Below are 18,211 nucleotides of genomic sequence, written 5' to 3'. Positions count from 1 at the left end.
TACAGAAAATTCATGGGTGCTTGCTTCAGTGTGCTGAAGATTAACAAGTCACAATGACTAATTGGATGAAATTAATACTCACAGTAGAAGAACAGGAAGTATTTTTGATATAATGGGCCATGTGCTTCATGGCATAGAACCTTGTTTTCTGAGGGACTGCATATCTCCAACTGTTTCTGATAACCCAATATGTTTGAACAGCTCCTCTCTATTAAATGCTGCCCTCTTGTGGGACTGAGGAGGTGTGTCTTCTCGGTCTCTGCCTATGGAACAGCATTCCCTGGGAGATACATATGGCACCCCCTTTTCTGGGGTTCTGGAAAGCCCTTAAAACCTGCATTTGTGCATGTTGATGTATTTCTGGGGTCCCATTGTATCTGTTGACATTCTGATGGTTTTAGTTTGGGCTGTTTATTTGGGCATGTGTTTTTACTGTTTGCTGGATTTTGAAGGCCATCCAAAATCTAATGCAGGGGTATCCAACCTTGACAACTTTAAAGACTTGTAGACTTTAACTCCCATGCTGGCTCAGGAATTCTGGGAGTTGAATCCACAAGTCTTCAAAATTGCCAAAATTGAACATCCCTGGTCTAATGGATTAGACCGCGATCACAAACTTAATAATAAATGAAATATTTTTGTCCTATTACTTCAGAGAATTACTACAGAGAATGACTGATAGAAGGGGCTATGTTTTTTTCCCCCTCAAGCCAAAGTAAGATTGAAAAGCATCTCCAAAGCATCTTCCATGAAACAGAGATCAAAGTGGCAAAGCTGTAACTATACTCAGAGAGAAGGTGGTCCACTTCACCTTGTACTTCATGGTTTGACCCAGGGGTGAAATGCTCCCAGTTTAGACCGGATCGCCCAATTCGGTAGTGATGGCGGCGGGTAGTTCAGAGAACCGATAGTAAAAATCCCTGCCCCCCCTCCCCCCCTCAACCCAGCTGAGCCACGCGATCATCAGAGGGATTTTTTTAACTTTTAAAAGCATTTTTTCTTCAGCCGAAAAAATGCTTTTAAAAGTAAAAAAAAAAGCCTCTGATGATCAGGCAACTCAGCTGGGATATCAGAGGCTTTTAAAACCTCTTCGCCAAAAAGGTTGTAGAAAAAATGCTTTTAAAAGAAAGAAAAGCTTCTGACGATCAGGCAACTCAGCTGGGATCATCAGAGGATTTTTAACTTTTAAAAGCATTTTTCTTCAGCCGAAAAATGCTTTTAAAAGAAAGAAAAGCTTCTGACGATCAGGCAACTCAGCTGGGATCATCAGAGCCTTTTAAAATATTTTTACAACCTCTTTGGACGAAGAGGTTGTAGAAAAAATGCTTTTAAAAGAAAGAAAAGCTTCTGACGATCAGGCAACTCAGCTGGGATCATCAGAGCCTTTTAAAATATTTTTACAACCTCTTTGGACGAAGAGGTTGTAGAAAAAATGCTTTTAAAAGCATTTTTCTTCAGCCGAAAAATGCTTTTAAAAGCATTTTTCTTCAGCCGAAAAATGCTTTTAAAAGAAAGAAAAGCTTCTGACGATCAGGCAACTCAGCTGGGATCATCAGAGCCTTTTAAAATATTTTTACAACCTCTTTGGACGAAGAGGTTGTAGAAAAATTTTTTCTATCCCAGCTGAGTTGCCTGATTGTCAGAAGCTTTTTTGTCTTTTAAAGGCAAAAAATGCTTTTAAAAGAAAGAAAAGCTTCTGACGATCAGGCAACTCAGCTGGGATTGTCAGAGGCTTTTAAAACCTCTTCGCCAAAAAGGTTGTAGAAAAATTTTTTCTATCCCAGCTGAGTTGCCTGATTGTCAGAAGCTTTTTTGTCTTTTAAAGGCAAAAAATGCTTTTAAAAGAAAGAAAAGCTTCTGACGATCAGGCAACTCAGCTGGGATCATCAGAGGATTTTTAACTTTTAAAAGCATTTTTCTTCAGCCGAAAAATGCTTTTAAAAGAAAGAAAAGCTTCTGACGATCAGGCAACTCAGCTGGGATCATCAGAGCCTTTTAAAATATTTTTACAACCTCTTTGGACGAAGAGGTTGTAGAAAAAATGCTTTTAAAAGAAAGAAAAGCTTCTGACGATCAGGCAACTCAGCTGGGATTGTCAGAGGCTTTTAAAACCTCTTCGCCAAAAAGGTTGTAGAAAAAATGCTTTTAAAAGAAAGAAAAGCTTCTGACGATCAGGCAACTCAGCTGGGATTGTCAGAGGCTTTTAAAACCTCTTCGGCCAAAAAGGTTGTAGAAAAAATTCTTTTCTATCCCAGCTGAGTTGCCTGATTGTCAGAAGCTTTTTTTGTCTTTTAAAGGCAAAAAATGCTTTTAAAAGAAAGAAAAGCTTCTGACGATCAGGCAACTCAGCTGGGATTGTCAGAGGCTTTTAAAACCTCTTCACAAAAGAACAGGAAGTATTTTTGATATAATGGGTAATGTGCTTCATGGCATAGAACCTTGTTTTCTGAGGGACTGCATATCTCCAACTGTTTCTGATAACCCAATATGTTTGAACAGCTCCTCTCTATTAAATGCTGCCCTCTTGTGGGACTGAGGAGGTGTGTCTTCTAGGTCTCTGCCTATGGAACAGCATTCCCTGGGAGATACATATGGCACCCCCTTTTCTGGGGTTCTGGAAAGCCCTTAAAACCTGCATTTGTGCATGTTGATGTATTTCTGGGGTCCCATTGTATCTGTTGACATTCTGATGGTTTTAGTTTGGGCTGTTTATTTGGGTATGTGTTTTTACTGTTTGCTGGATTTTGAAGGCCATCCAAAATCTAATGCAGGGGTATCCAACCTTGACAACTTTAAAGACTTGTAGACTTTAACTCCCATGCTGGCTCAGGAATTCTGGGAGTTGAATCCACAAGTCTTCAAAATTGCCAAAATTGAACATCCCTGGTCTAATGGATTAGACCGCTATCACAAACTTAATAATAAATGAAATATTTTTGTCCTATTACTTCAGAGAATTACTACAGAGAATGACTGATAGAAGGGGCTATGTTTTTTTCCCCCTCAAGCCAAAGTAAGATTGAAAAGCATCTCCAAAGCATCTTCCATGAAACAGAGATCAAAGTGGCAAAGCTGTAACTATACTCAGAGAGAAGGTGGTCCACTTCACCTTGTACTTCATGGTTTGCCCCAGGGGTGAAATGCTCCTGGTTTAGACCGGATTGTCCAATCCGGTAGTGATGGCGGCGGGTAGTTCAGAGAACCGGTAGTAAAAATCCCTGCCCCCCCTCCCCCCCTCAGCCCAGCTGAGCCAAGCGATCATCAGAGGGTTTTTTTTTACTTTTAAAAGCATTTTTTCTTCAGCCGAAAAAATGCTTTTAAAAGTAAAAAAAAAAAAGCCTCTGATGATCGCGCGGCTCAGCTGGGATTGTCAGAGGCTTTTAAAACCTCTTCGGCCAAAAAGGTTGTAGAAAAAATTCTTTTCTATCCCAGCTGAGTTGCCTGATTGTCAGAAGCTTTTTTTGTCTTTTAAAGCCAAAAAAATGCTTTTAAAAGAAAAGAAAAGCTTCTGACGATCAGGCAACTCAGCTGGGATCGTCAGAGCCTTTTAAAAATATTTTTTTACAACCTCTTTGGACGAAGAGGTTGTAGAAAAAAATGCTTTTAAAAGTAAAAAAAAAAAGTTGGCCATGCCCACCCAGTCACATTACCCCCCCAACAAGCCACGCCCACAGAACCGGTAATAACAAGTTTTATATTTCACCCCTGGTTTGACCTAACATGGGTACATACTTTTGCAACTTGGCATCCGAGTGAACCTACAGCTCCCGAACAACAGCTGTAATGTGTTTCCCAGCCACCTGGCACTGCAAAGAGAGAGGGGGGGGGGAGGGAGGGGGGAGAGAGAGAGAGAGAGAGAGAGAGAACTGCTCAATGGGAAATCCTCACTGGACACATAACCACCGATTAAACATTAAGCAAAAACTAGTCCGATTGACATAATCTTGATTTTAATATGAACACAATTCCTTTCTCTCAAACTACTTGGGGAGGGTTATGTTTAAAATTATTACTGCATGAAGAAGCAGGCTAGGAAAATGATGCTAAAGGAAAAAGAAAGCAAACAGTAGCATGAACAATTACATAATGAACACAGAAAGCTAAAGTAGACTTACTTCTGAAATAGTTGTAAGCCACATCATTTAAATAATCTCTAAAAGAATTACAGATTAGTCCTTGGAGGAGTGGGGTTTGATGACAATTGGTCCTAGCTAAGGTGATTCTGATGAAATAGATCCCATTTTGTCTCCACCACAAACATAATTGTGTATTTTCTTTCGATTGCGTCCCTATGTTTCTTGCTTAAGACAGCAATAACCTTGCATGTTATAAAGTGCTCTGAATGAATATTTACTCATTTGGGATTTTTTTTTCTAAAATGTGTGTATCAAATCTTTGCTACTGAATATTATTTGAGCTTCATGGAAGCTCTCTTGATATATAAGCAGAGTCTGAGGGAACAAATAATGCCAAAATGTGATGTCTGTGGAGATTCACATCATCCACGTCATAGTTGTCTCAAAGGTGCTTTTTCAAAAAGTAACTGGACTGTTTTTTGAGGAAGAAGAAAAAGACCTTTTACTTCTCATCCACGAAACTTCATCCATTGTGACTGGACTGAGAGGGGATCCTATCCTTCCATCTCCCCAACCATTCGGTCACAACGGATGAAGTTTCTTGAATGAGAAGCGAAACGTCGTCTTTTCTTCTTCAAAAAAACAGTCCAGCTGCCTTTTGAAAAAGCACCTTTGAGCCAAAATGTGATGCTTCTCTCATTTTTTTCACTGGCCTCCAATATCCAACATGCAACTTGACTACGTGACCATTACTAGTAGAGAATGGGATAAACTCATGGCCATGAGCAGATCTAAAACCTAGGTGTCTGAGCTCTCAAAGCAGCTTGCAAAATGCCACCTGTACATAACCTCACAGGTTTCTTGTGAGAATAAAAATCTACGTCGTGCACTTTTAATTCCATTGGAGAAAGAATATACTTAAAAAAAAAACCTATTACCTCTTTGCTTGCGCAATCTCCCCCAGTGATGGATGCATTCTTCTTTACGGACACAATTTCCAGAAGGTGATACCATGTATTCTGTGCCACAACGACAACAAATCCTGCAAGAACCTTACAGAAGAAAAAGGAGTGTGTTAAAAATATAGATTTTTGGCTATTCTCATATATCTACCTAAAACACTATTTTTTTAAAAAAAATTCTTCCATTTTCTCCCAATGAGATAAATGGATCATACTGTTTGGGAGTTCATCAGAACAGGAGCTCTTGAACTCATCTGCAAGGGTGACTGCTGATTGTATCAAGTGGCATTTGAAGGGCCAATGTCTATTTTGCTCTCATCGATGAACTGCTTCTAACCAATATTCAAACATTGCATTGGTTGTTTTTTTCCCCAACCCATCAAAAACACGACTCCGATTAGACAAGCTGTTAACAGATTCAGCCGCTCGCCACCTTGTGGTATGAGGCACAATTGCGTACCGAGGACCGAGAAATAACGAAAGAAATCAAGTACAGGTAGTCCTTGACTTGCAACTACATTTGGGACTGAATTTCCATTGCTAAGCAAATCATTTGTTAAGTGAGCTACACCCCATTTTCCTACCTTTTTTTTAAAACCATGTTAAGCAAATTACTGCAGTTAAGTGAATCATGTGGCCATTAAAATATCCAGCTTGCCCCACTGACTTCATTTGTTGGAAGCCAGCTAGGAAAGTTACAAATGATCTCAGGATGTGGCAATTGTCATAAATACATGTCTGTTGCCAAGCGCCTGAATCTAGTTCATGTGACTGTGGGGATGCTGAGAGAGTTGCAAGTATGACGACTGGTCTTAATAAGTTACTTGTTTCAGTGTTGTTGTAGCTTTGAATGGTCATTAAAGCTGCTGATCCAGTTCCACAGAGGAATTATTGAGTCTGTCATCTGCACCTCTATAACTGTCTGGTTTGGTTCTGCAACCCAACAAGACAGACACAGACTTCAGAGGAAATTAGAACCGCAGAAAAAACAATGGCTACCAACCTGCCTTCCATTGAGGACCTGTATACTTTATGAATCAAAAAGGGGGCTGTGAAAATATTTAGACTCCTCACATCCTGGACATAAACTGTTTCAACTCCTACCCTCAAAACGACACTATAGAGCACTGCACACCAGAACAACTAGGCACAAGAACAGTTTTTCCCCGAAGACCATCACTCTGCTAAACAAATAATTCCCTCAACACTGTCAAACTATTTACTAAATCTGCACTACTATTAATCTTCTCATCGTTCCCATCACCCATCTCCTTCCACTTATGACTGTAACTTTGTTGCTTGTATTCTTACGATTTATATTGATATTGATTATTTCCTGATTGCTTATTTGTACCCTATGACTATCATTAAGTGTTGTACCTTATGATTCTTGACAAACGTATGTTTTCTTTTATGTACATTGACAGCATATGCACCAAGACAAATTCCTTGTGTGTTCAATCACACTTGGCCAATTAAAAAAAATTCTATTCTATTCTAAAAATAAATAGTAAGTCGAGAACTACCTGTTGTCCAGACAGGTAAAACACACTTTCAACATCAACATCCACATTTATTCTGGAGAAAAGTTTGGTTCTTTTGGCAGAAGGAGTTTGCAGTAATTCAGCTTAGGAAGACCTAAGCGGGTGTTACCTCAAACAGGGTATCCCCAAAATAAAAATGTCAACCCAAAAGACTGACATCTATGAAAACAAGACAGTTCTGTTTTGTCCCTGCAGGATGTGCAAACTGCAGCCTCAGAGCCGCATATGGCCCCATAAGCCTTGGCTATGGCCACTAGGGTAATTTTAACTGCCTCAAAGGCATGAAAGAAGGGGAAGATTATTAAATTATTTACCAGGTCCGCCTGGTTCGCCAGTTGCGCCCCTTTCTAGACCGGGATGCCCTATGCACGGTCACTCACGCTCTCGTGACATCTCGTCTGGATTACTGCAATGCTCTCTACATGGGGCTCCCCTTGAGGAGCACCCGGAGGCTCCAGTTAGTTCAGAATGCGGCTGCGCGGGTGATAGAGGGAGCCCCTCGTGGCTCCCTTGTGACACCTCTCCTGCGCAGACTGCACTGGCTACCTGTGGCCTTCCGGGTGCGCTTCAAGGTTCTGGTAACTATCTTCAAAGCGCTCCATGGCATAGGGCCGGGTTACTTACGGGACCGTCTGCTGCCACCGAATGCCTCTCACCGACCCGTGCGCTCTCACAGAGAGGGACTCCTCAGGGTGCCGTCGGCCAGGCAGTGCCAACTGGTGACACCCAGGGGAAGGGCCTTCTCTGTGGGGGCTCCCACCCTCTGGAACGAACTTCCCCCAGGACTCTGCCAACTTCCTGACCTTCGAACCTTTTGCCGTGAGCTTAAGACACATCTATTTATCTGCGCAGGACTGGACTAGAATTTTAAATTTTGAATTTGGTTTTAATGGGGTTTTATTATTTGTATTGCTATTTTTAAATATTCGGCCTTATTTAATAAGTTTTTTAATTGATGTTTTATTTTGTATTTATATGTATGTTTTATCTGGCTGTAAACCACCCTGAGTCCCTAGGGAGATAGGGCGGTATAAAAATGCGAAAAATAAATAAATAAATAAATAAATAAATAAATAAATAAATACCCAGCTAGTAATCACATTGCTGTATTTCATCAATTCACCCCGGGCTTTCAGACCCCATCCTTGTTTGTTCTGATCATGGTTACTCTTAAGACCGTACTTGCCAGCTTATCACTCCAACACCAACATTATCCCCTTCCCTAAATTAAACATCTGTGCTATAAAGCTATGCCTATCATACAGGCTCCCCAAAGACTGGAATTCTTTCTAACAGAACCGAAACCATACACACGTACCAATTACAGTTCAGCTTTTTACAAGCTTGGACAACTCAATACCACCTTTCTCTGATCTGATGGGATGAATAGAGGGAACTGCTATAGATTTAGGAAGAGGATCTGTTCCCCTGGTCTGCTGACATCTGCCATTATGACTGACAGCGGCTTTTTGTGGCATTTGGGAGAAGCCTGTTCTCTCTGTTGTCTACTTCTGACCTTTAATGAGAAGTTGCTGGAAACTAGCCTGGGCTCTTGGGCCTCCAAGAGATGGACTTGCTCCCATGATCCTAGCACCAGCCTTGAAGGCCTTCTGTGGTAATCAATCTACTGGACTTTGAGATGGCATTTTATGATTGTTAAAATCATAACACACCACTACCTCTGAAATGTGTCCTTGGACAAAGGAACTCTGACAGAGGAACTCTGGGAGTTGAAGTCCACAAGTCTTAAAGTTGCCAAGGTTGGAGACCCCTGCTGTAAACCACTTAGAGAGGGCTTTAAAGCACTATGAAGCAGTATACAAGTCTAAATGCTATTGCTAGTGCTATTGCTTGGCCTATGATTGTGTAAACTAATAACAATGGAAATTATGCTACATTATGATGAGGTCAAAGTTTGGAAGAAAATTTCCTTGGCTATAATAAATGTGGTTTGGACATTTTCTCCCTACTCATTTTGAGCATCATAGAACATCCCCTGGCCATTGATATGGGATATCAGGGCTGTTTTCTTTAGGGATTTGATGGCTTAGTGATAGCTGGATATCTTACATTACTGGTGAGAATTGCCATATCAAATCCGAGATGTTCAGGCAAGAGGCTGAACTGAGCTAATGTGAGGCTGAGTCAGTTTAGTTAATCACATTAACCAAGTTACAACAGACTCCCCCAAAGCTATTTACAACCTGTTTTCGAAAATACAGCAACTGCAAACATCCTTACATTCACACAACTGCATTTTGGGTGCTGGCAACCAGCTCACCTTTATGACTATTTGCAGTGATTATGATTTGTGATATTTTTTCTGGTTTCTGGGGAAAAAACACCCATTGGGGAAAACTGATTTGCTTAATGGCTGTGGCATTCACTTAATGCCCACAGCATTCATTTAACAGCCATCCCAGAAACTATACAGGTAGGTCTCAACTTACAACCGCTCATTTAGTGATTGTTCAAAGTTACTATGGCACCAGAAAAAGTGACTTACGACCCTTTTTCACACTTACGACTGTTGCAGCATCCCCACGGTCATGTGATCAAAATCCGAACACTTGATAGCTAGATGTAGTTCTGATGGTTGCAGTGTCCCAGAGTCACACCTGGTCGTCTTTTGAGATCTTCTAATAAACAAGGGCAATGGGGAAGCCAGATTCCCTTAACAACCGTGTTATAAATTTAACAACTGCAGTGATTCCCTTAACAACTGTAGCAAAAGAGGTTGTAAAATGGGGCAAAATGCGCTTAACAAATGTCTTGCTTAGCAAAGGAAATTTTGGGCTCAATTATATTCATAAGCCAAGGACTACCTGTATTAAAATATTGAGTCCGGTGGTCACATGATAACCTCAACTTTCAACTTCAACGACTTACAACTGTAATTCTAGGCTCAGTTATGGTTGTAAGTCGAGGGCTTCTTATAGTTCCTTTGACTGCACCTCTGGAATTTCTTAGCAATTCAAGAGAAAAACTGCAGGACTAGTCTGAATATCTTGAAGCCTAGCCAGGGAAGCAACCTTACAAACAGGACAGCCATCTGTAATCTCCTCCTGCTTTTCCCTTCTATGTATTCCAACCACCACACTCCTCATCAGGTCCAGAGGATGTGCGTGTACACACAACACTCCAGACAAAGATCCAGGGGATCACAATGGACACTACAACATGTTCCTCACTGGCATTATCCTGCATTTTTCAATCATATTCAGTGCAAAGGGGAACACACTGCTCATCCCAGTTTGGTGCTGCAGACAGCAGGTACAGAGTTCTGCATGAACCTATTTAAATATGACCTGCTGTTATAGAAGTCATAAGTTACAGTTATAAAAGTATAAAAGTGAAAGTTAGAATATTTTAGACATGTTATACAACACCCAGAAAAATACGTCATACTTCACTTAATCCTCCAAGGAAAGATTAAAGGCAAACAAGGTCCAGGCAGAAGAAGAACATCATGGCTTCAAAATCTAAAGGACTGGTTTGGACAAAACTCAACGACACTTTTTTTATGTGGCTACTGATAAAAATCAATCGCCAACATCAATATTTTTTATTGATAAAAAATATCACCAACATCCGATGACGGATATGGCACAAGAAGAAGTAGTAGTTATAGAATTCACAAATGACAAAGGATTAAAATATTCTCAGGGTTTAGCACAGGAAGGCCTACATGCCTACATGCAAAAAATAATATCTACAATAGGTAGCTTCAGAATATGTTTAGAAGCTCATTAAAGATCCCATCCACAAGCAGTCAGGGTAGCTGTCTGCCTTGAAGGGAATAAATTGGCTGAAGGGGTTCCTTTTCTGGCCTCCCTTGTTCTTCCCATTAGACAGAACCTCTGAATGGTTCTCAGAATCAGAAATTCTCCGGTCCAGAAGAACTCACCATCAGTCATTTTCTTCTCTTCGGCAGCAAAGACAATAGCCCGGCCAGGTCTCTCGGGACAGGGTAACGGGTAGCCATGCTCCTTCAAGTCATCCTCCGTCAGCACATACTCTTTGAGCCTCCGGTACAAGGTAGCCCCTGAGAATGACAAAGGTTAGGAAATGTCTATCTAGCCATTTTCTCTAGCTATTCTCAGACTAATACCATACACACACACAAACACACGGAAATATTCAGGACAGCTTACGCAGCAACAAAATAGTAATTGCAGCTGAAGCAGCATAAAAGCAAAGCAAAGGGAGATCTAAGCATGGGGGGGGCGGGGCGGGGAAGAAGTAGCGGGGAAATGCTGAGAAGAAACGCCAGGCAGTTCTTTCTACAGAGACCATTATGAGAGCAATCCAACTAGACTAGGCCAAGGCCTGTGCTAGTTCAGCATTTTGTTTCTTATGGTGGTCATTTCCTCTGGGGTGATGGAGACACTAGCCCTCTTGTAACTTTGTACCTCCAATTCATGGGATTCCAAGATGGGCTCTCCCCAAGACAGAAAAAACACCAGTCCTGATAGATCTGTCCTTCATGAATTTAAGTTTACAGGTAGTCCTCCCCTAACAACTGGTTGCTTAGCAACTGTTTGATGGACAGACTTCCCCAGTGCTATTTATGACCTGTTTTCGAAGTTCTGATGAAGTTCTGATGACTACACCACCACCACCACCACCATCCCCGTGGCCAATCTTGGGTGCTTGGCAACCAGCTCACCTTCTACGGCCGTTTGCAGTATCCCATGGTCACCTGACCATAATTTTCAGCATTTAGCTGCTTTTTTATGTATTGGTTTAGCATCTGACATAAAGCACATAGATAACAGTATATAGAAAGAGCACATAATGCTATGGTACTTGAGCAGGGGGTTGGACTAGAAGACCTTCAAGGTCCCCTCCAACCTGTTTTTTCGGTTATTCTGTACATTTATGATAAAAATATGTAAAAAGGAAAAAGTTCCCCTCGCATATATGTGCTAGTCGTTCCCTCCTTTAGGGGGCAGTGCTCATCTCCATGTCAAAGCCGAAGAACCAGCGCTGTCCGAAGACGTCTCCATGGTCATGTGGCCGGCATGACTAAAGGCGCACGGAACACTGTTCCCTTCCCACCGAAAGTGGCCCCTATTTTTCTACTTGCATTTTTTACTTTTTGCTTTGAAACAAATGAAATTGAAACAATAAATAAATAAATAAACGGAGATGAGCACTGCCCCCTAACGGGAACGACTACCACATATGTGCGAGAGGAACCTTTACCTTTTACCTTTGGGTTAATTGCACTTTTATCATGAAATGCCCTGCCTACAGGGTAAAACCTGGTCAAACTGAAGGGGGACATTTAGAAGAATCGCATGCACCATGCATCAACGAGCCTCTCAAAAAGTGACCTCAGCCCATTCTTCTCCGCAGCTTTTCTATGCTCTTTATAATTTTAAATAGCTCTGAATTGGCTTTCAACACTGATCCTATCAGTTCTCTGATGCTGAAAAACAATCAGGCTACTTCTAAAATCAATCTGAAGGTCTTTAAAACAGACAGAAAGGAACAGAATTACACACACACACACACACACAATGGTCACTGTGTGCCATGACAAAAAGGGGGAAACCTACCTGTCAAGTCTTCTAGCCGTAAGCTTGTAGAACGATTAAGTGTATAACTGGTCCTGGCTGCCAGTTTCCCTCCTAGCATAGCTTCATGAGAAACCACTTTCCTGTTGATGGCCTCTGGAAGAAAAAGGCAGGTATCAAAGTAGAACGTCAGCCAACCTCCTGGGTCAACCACAAATAAAATTTCTGAGTCAATGAAAGTGCTACACAGGTCTCCACTCGCTGACTGCTTTAAAAGTCAAGGCCCACGTGCTAAGAATTAAGCTCGGGAAGAAGTGATAATAGGTGCCATAATTATTTGAGGGTTAACATCATATACCCCCTTTGCCAATGTGCTAAATAACATTTGTAATGGCAGCAGTTTGTGGGCAAGACTGGGACCGATGTATGGCATAACACTGCAGTGCAACCAGCTAACTGTCTCTACTTGTACAGATGTTATGGGCCTGGCCAAGAGACGTATTAGGAAAGTTTTGCCCACAGAATTATGTCCTCTTGGATTGGTAGGCAGTCTTTTTATCCAGCCCATTGTGCAAACCTGAAGTGTGTTTTGTTAAGAAGCTCCAAGTGTCTAGAAATGGAGGTTTGCGAGTACAAGGAAAGACTAAAACGAAGCATAAAGTAGCAGAGAAGCTTCAGTCTGTAAGTAAAAAGTAAAGTCTAAGTACATACTCTGAACTCCCTGAGAAGGGCTGGGCAACAGAGTCCTCAGCTTCTTCAAAGTGTTTACTGCCACATTCAGGTAGATGTTGCGGCTGGTGCTGCGCTCATACACCACCTTCTCCTCAGCAAGAGCCTGTGAACAGCATTCCCACCATCAGCATTTTTGAGTTTTAACATACAAAATGACGTTGCTAAGGCAGGAAGGAGCAGTTCCCAGGCTAGGGAGAACTCTTATGTTCGTATATATTAGGTGGCTTCCAATGCCACCAGGAGGACGGTCAAATATTAATAGACAAGGATAAGCAGGAAGAAAAAGATAAGTGTTTCTACAAGTAGTCCTCCATTTACAACCATTCATTTAGCAACCATTCAAAGTTACAATGGCACCAGAAAAAGTGGCTTATGATCGTTTTCCCACACTTATGACTGTTGCAGTATCTCCACGGTCATGTCATCAAAATCCAAACACTTGACAACTAGATGTACTTCTGATGGTTGCAGTGTCCCAGAGTCATACATGGTCATCTTTTGAGATCTTCTGATAAACAAGGGCAATGGGGAAGCCAGATTCCCTTAACAACTGTGTTATTAATTTAACAACTGCTGTGATTCACTTAACAACTAGACAAGAAAGGTCATACAGTGGGGCAAAACTCACTTAACAACTGTCTTGCTTAGCAATGGAGATTTTGGGTTCACTTGCAGTCGTACCTTGAGGACTACCTGTGTTTGTAACACCGGGAACAGTATTTCTAAAAATAAGGTAAGAAATGTAGACCTGTGCTCCTCTTACTATTCAAACAGGAAGCTCAACATTGGGCTGGCTGTCCTAACTTTGAACCTGCAAATATGTTTGCTCAGTGAACTTACAGTTTTTTAAAGTGATTCAATCCCTCTATCATTTGGGCCTACAGTTAAAGAAGTGCAAACTATAAGAACTGGAAGATGCTCAAGCATCCCCCCTATGATTACCATTACAAAAACACAAACCTTGTCAAATGCTTCTTGCTGCGAGGGGCAGAACTTCAAGCACTCATCAATGAAGAGGTTGAGGTACCTCTGACGGATGTTGGTGGGAACTTTGGCACCGTATTCTGTGGGAATAACTGGCCTTTTCAAGGTGGTGCTCTAGAGAACATGGAAAGGGGAGAAGAAAATAAGCTATTTTGATAGCACAATTACTACAATGCCTTTCCTGCCTCTAATTGGTTCTGCTACTAAGCTATATATGAGCTATGAGCTACATGTGGTCTAATGGTCAACTTTCTGCAGTATCCAACCGCCCACAAGATCATCATCAATTGACTCAGTGGTAGTCAACCTACTGCCCACTAGTGGGTGTTCCAGCTTTCATGGTGGGCGGTAGGGGTTTTGTCAAATTGTCAAATTATAAATTTTATAAAGTAAGGTTACTTCCCTACTTTATAAATCACCATTACCGTGGAACCAGTGGGCGGTTAGAAAATTTTACTACTAATAGAGATACAAAAGTGGGCGGTAGGTATAAAAAGGTTGACTATCCCTGAATTGACTCGTTCATTGGTGAGTCAATCAGATTTTTCAAACAACACTCAAAACGATCGGAATAACACTTTTCAAAATAAGGGTCCTTGGTGCTCTCTGAGCTTAGTTGTTTTCTTGCAGATGTTTCATTACATCTGCTAGCACTGCAGATGTTACTTAGTTTGGGTAATGAAACGTCTACAAGAAAACAACCATACTCAGAAAGCACCAAGAACCCCCTCATTTCAATCCTGAGCTACTCTCCTTTATTGGGACTTCCCAGATAATCCAAAATTCTTCCTAGGAATGACTCAAATACCTTTTATATGCAAAGCTGGATGATAAATTTTGGAAGAAACAAAAGGAAGCACAATCTTGCACAAGTGTTTATCTTCAACAGTCTTTGACTTCCAAACATTAAAGGTTAAAATAGTTAAAGGCTAAAATAGCATGCAGGGAAATGTTTCATGTGTTGAATTTGAAAAATTAACTATGAAGCATATACTGGCAATTCATCACCTGCAGAGTGGGAGTATGTGCTATCCTTTTTGGGACACCTGTGGTAGTTGTTTTAGATGCCATCCCAGTCAGCGTTCGAGCTTTCAATGCTGGAGCATCAACACCATTGGAAGATGCCACACGTGCAGGTGGAATGGTCTTCTTAAGATTTCCAGGAACTGAAAGGGTGTGGGCAAAAAAGGACAATAGTGAGAAGCAGGGCAAAACTCTGAAACGTGCTACAAAGTCTTAGAATTATGTAAGTCATGGAAAGGATGAGGATTGAACTGCCCACTTCTGGTAGACATTTAGGGCAGAGGTGTCCAAACCTTTTAAAGCTTGTGGCCTTCAACTCCCCAGCCAGACATGCTGGCTGGAGAATTCTGGGAGTTGCAGTCTACAAGTCTTACAGTTGCCAAGGTTGGACACATCTGATTTAGGGAGAGTTGAGAAGAAGAGTGGAACAAGTGTTCAAAACCCTCTCCTGAAACTCCCAGATTTCTCTGTCAGCCTTTGCTCATCTTTGCTACTAAGTCTGGTAATTGACGTTCTAAGTCATCTGGAAGGGGCCATGTTAATGTCGGCTGAACTAGACATGCCTTATTCAGATACAGCTGCCACTCAATCAAGGGTACAATAATCATCACCATTTAGTGTGCAGATTTGTTCTGCTTTAGCTCTTCAGATATGGAGGTAGGTTATGACTTTACTTCCTGTTTTACATGTTCTTGTTATCATTTCACTCTATTTAGTGAAATGTATGAAGTCCAAAAAAGGTCTCAGCATTGATAAGGTGCAAACATGTAAAAACGTAAATAAATAAAAAGTTCCTAGCTTGTACATTTGCTACTTATTGCTGGATTACAGAGAGTGGGGAAAGAGGTACAAAACAAGAAAGGATACACCAGACTAAAGGCACGAATGGAATGATAAAAGGCATAATTATCTAGCCATGAGTTAATATTCTTGCCAAACTGATACAAAGAACCTGGTTTCCCTGCAAGGGACTTACTACCTGGGGAACTTATAACTAGAGACTGTATACTGGACTCAAAACAGAATTAAAATATACAAATATAAAGAGACATCCACAGACAGCACAGGAGTAGAATTTAGCTTTCTTTCTTTTTCATGACTGAGCTGTAAAACTCTGATTATGGGTGCAACATGTCTTTGGGCAGTCTTTATGTAGAGAGGTGTTGTCATCTGCATGGCCTTCCCCCTCTTTCCCCTCACACTGCTCAGCTGACTCAAGATCCCCTTCAGCAAGTCAGAAGATGAGGATACTCTGTCTTGCTTCTCCTAAAAGAATGAAGAATTCTTCTGGGCGTCCGGCTGATGTCACGGTGAGATCGGATATGGAGAGCGGGTCTCCGCGCTCCCGTGCCAAGTTCTCCCCACTGGTGGGCTCCAAAAGGAGCCAAAGCTGGCTTGGGGGCGCGGTGAATCAAAGAGGGACACCCTGCAAGGTCTCAGAGAGTCACAGCTCTCCTGCCTGACCCGGGACTTACTTTCCCTCTCAGCCACATGAGAAGAGACAGCCTAAGATGGTTGCCATGAAGCTGGGACAGCCAACGACCATCTAAGGTTTGAGCTGGAGCGGGTTTTGGTGAACAGTGTGGAACTGGGTGAGAGGATTTTTTTTAACCCAAAAGTTAACCCTGAAAGAGAAATCTAGGATTTACTCAGAACTAAAGTGGCGATCAAACACTGAGAAAACTACCAGACCAAAAGGAAAGGATTAAAGAGAGAGCAAAAAAATTCTTTAAAAACGCAGGAAATTGGACTCTAGAGATTGGGAAGGTGTGACATTGGGAAGGCAATTTAAAATGCTGGAATTATGGATTTAAAAAAATAACATTGCTTCTATAACTGAATTACAATTTAAAATAATCAAAACCATATTTCTAGTAACAATACTGAAAATTAACCTGAGAGTTCCACCTGCTGATGAAAGGAAAATATACAAACCTGGTAACACCCATTTAAAGGACTGTGAAAATATTTACTGGACTATATATCCTATGACCACTGGAGATTTAAATGTGAGAACAAGGAAGATATTTAAATAAAGTGACCCCTGAATGTTAAATTATATGATTAAATCTATAAAGATGACTTAAAGAGGTTTGGATAACTCCCTGGACTATGTAAATGGAAGTGACTGACTACTTATGGAACATAAAGAACTGTGATTAGTGTATACTTTGAAAAGTAACCTCAGGTTTTAAGAAATGGTTCTTGGGCTATTGGCCAAAAGTGGAATTTATTAAAACAAAATAAGATGCAACATAAGGAGGGAATGAATGGAACTTTGAACAAGATGAATTTGATGTTTCAAAGCATAAAGTATATTATACAGAAAGTACATAAGGCGATTATGGAATTAATGGATGGCATAGATAAAAAATTCAAAAATATTATACAAAGGACAATGAGTAATGACCAAGATGCCCAGGAAAGTAAGGAGCTAGCAGAAGGAATAGAGGGGAAAACAGAATTGAGGAATCAACGAAAAGAAGATAACAAGGAGTCATCAATAAAATTAATAATGTTTGATGAATCAAATTAGGGGGAAAACATTCTAAGAGATCTGAAAAGAGAACAGGAGGAACAGGAAGATATTTTGGGAAGGGAGGGGTCCAGGTTGATAATTTCAAAGACAGTGAAAGAGGGTAGGGATCGGAGAAACACTTAGATTGACTAGGCAGGATGTAGATACAGATACAAAGATAAAGATTTAAGAGAAGAATATGGGCCGCAAGTTAAAAAAAGAATAAGAATTAAAGTATTGATGTGGGCAAGAGATGACGGATAGAGGAAGATAGGAAAAAGAAGAAAGAAAAAAATCTTTTTTTTCTTTTTCTTTCCTTTTTTTATAATGGTGGCAGGAGAAATTAGAACAAAGACAGGAATGTGTTCAATAAGAGATTGAGGGATTATTTGTACATATACCTTTACATGATAGAACAAAAGTAATAATAAAATGGAAAAATTATAGATTGAATGATGGTATTATTAAATAAGATTAAAAAAGCTTACTTAATAATAAAAAAATTTAAAAAGCATAAACGCTGAGGAAATAATGAAAAGAACATATTTTAATGTAAACATATGTATTAATACTAGAACCATATAGATTGGATGAAAGCAAAGAATAAGAATAGAGTTATTTTGTATGTTTAAATAATATTGTGATTTGGTATTAGAATTGTATATTTAAATATTGAACAATGAAATAATGAAGCATAGTATTGTAATACAAAGGGAACATCTTTTAATATAATGGTGACATGAATAAAAGTTAGACTAAAGACAGAAATAAGAGGAAGGGGGAATATTAGCCTACACATTTTTATAAAATAAGACAAGTGCAATGATAAGAGAGAGGTTTAGAAACTGAA

General features: G+C 40.5%; 1 protein-coding gene across 2 annotated transcripts in view; it reads right to left on the bottom strand.

Moving 5' to 3' along the window:
• REXO1 (RNA exonuclease 1 homolog) overlaps positions 1–18,211 on the bottom strand; it is a 45,567-nt gene that overhangs the window by 8,436 nt on the left and 18,920 nt on the right. The window contains exons 5-11 of one of the 2 annotated variants that reach the window (XM_058163366.1): positions 14,829–14,986; positions 13,797–13,934; positions 12,816–12,939; positions 12,147–12,260; positions 10,490–10,627; positions 5,015–5,128; positions 3,733–3,806 (exon numbers count right to left, since the gene is read on the bottom strand). In XM_058163366.1, the coding sequence (XP_058019349.1) occupies positions 3,733–3,806; positions 5,015–5,128; positions 10,490–10,627; positions 12,147–12,260; positions 12,816–12,939; positions 13,797–13,934; positions 14,829–14,986 (860 nt within the window). Of the gene's footprint in view, positions 1–3,732; positions 3,807–5,014; positions 5,129–9,107; positions 9,222–10,489; positions 10,628–12,146; positions 12,261–12,815; positions 12,940–13,796; positions 13,935–14,828; positions 14,987–18,211 lie in introns of those variants that run through there. The other variant, XR_009152747.1, reaches the window with a different exon arrangement.

This window comes from Ahaetulla prasina, chromosome 1, assembly GCF_028640845.1.
Source record: "Ahaetulla prasina isolate Xishuangbanna chromosome 1, ASM2864084v1, whole genome shotgun sequence".
In the NCBI taxonomy this organism is placed as follows: domain Eukaryota; kingdom Metazoa; phylum Chordata; class Lepidosauria; order Squamata; family Colubridae; genus Ahaetulla; species Ahaetulla prasina.
This window is presented reverse-complemented; position numbering and strand designations above follow the sequence as displayed.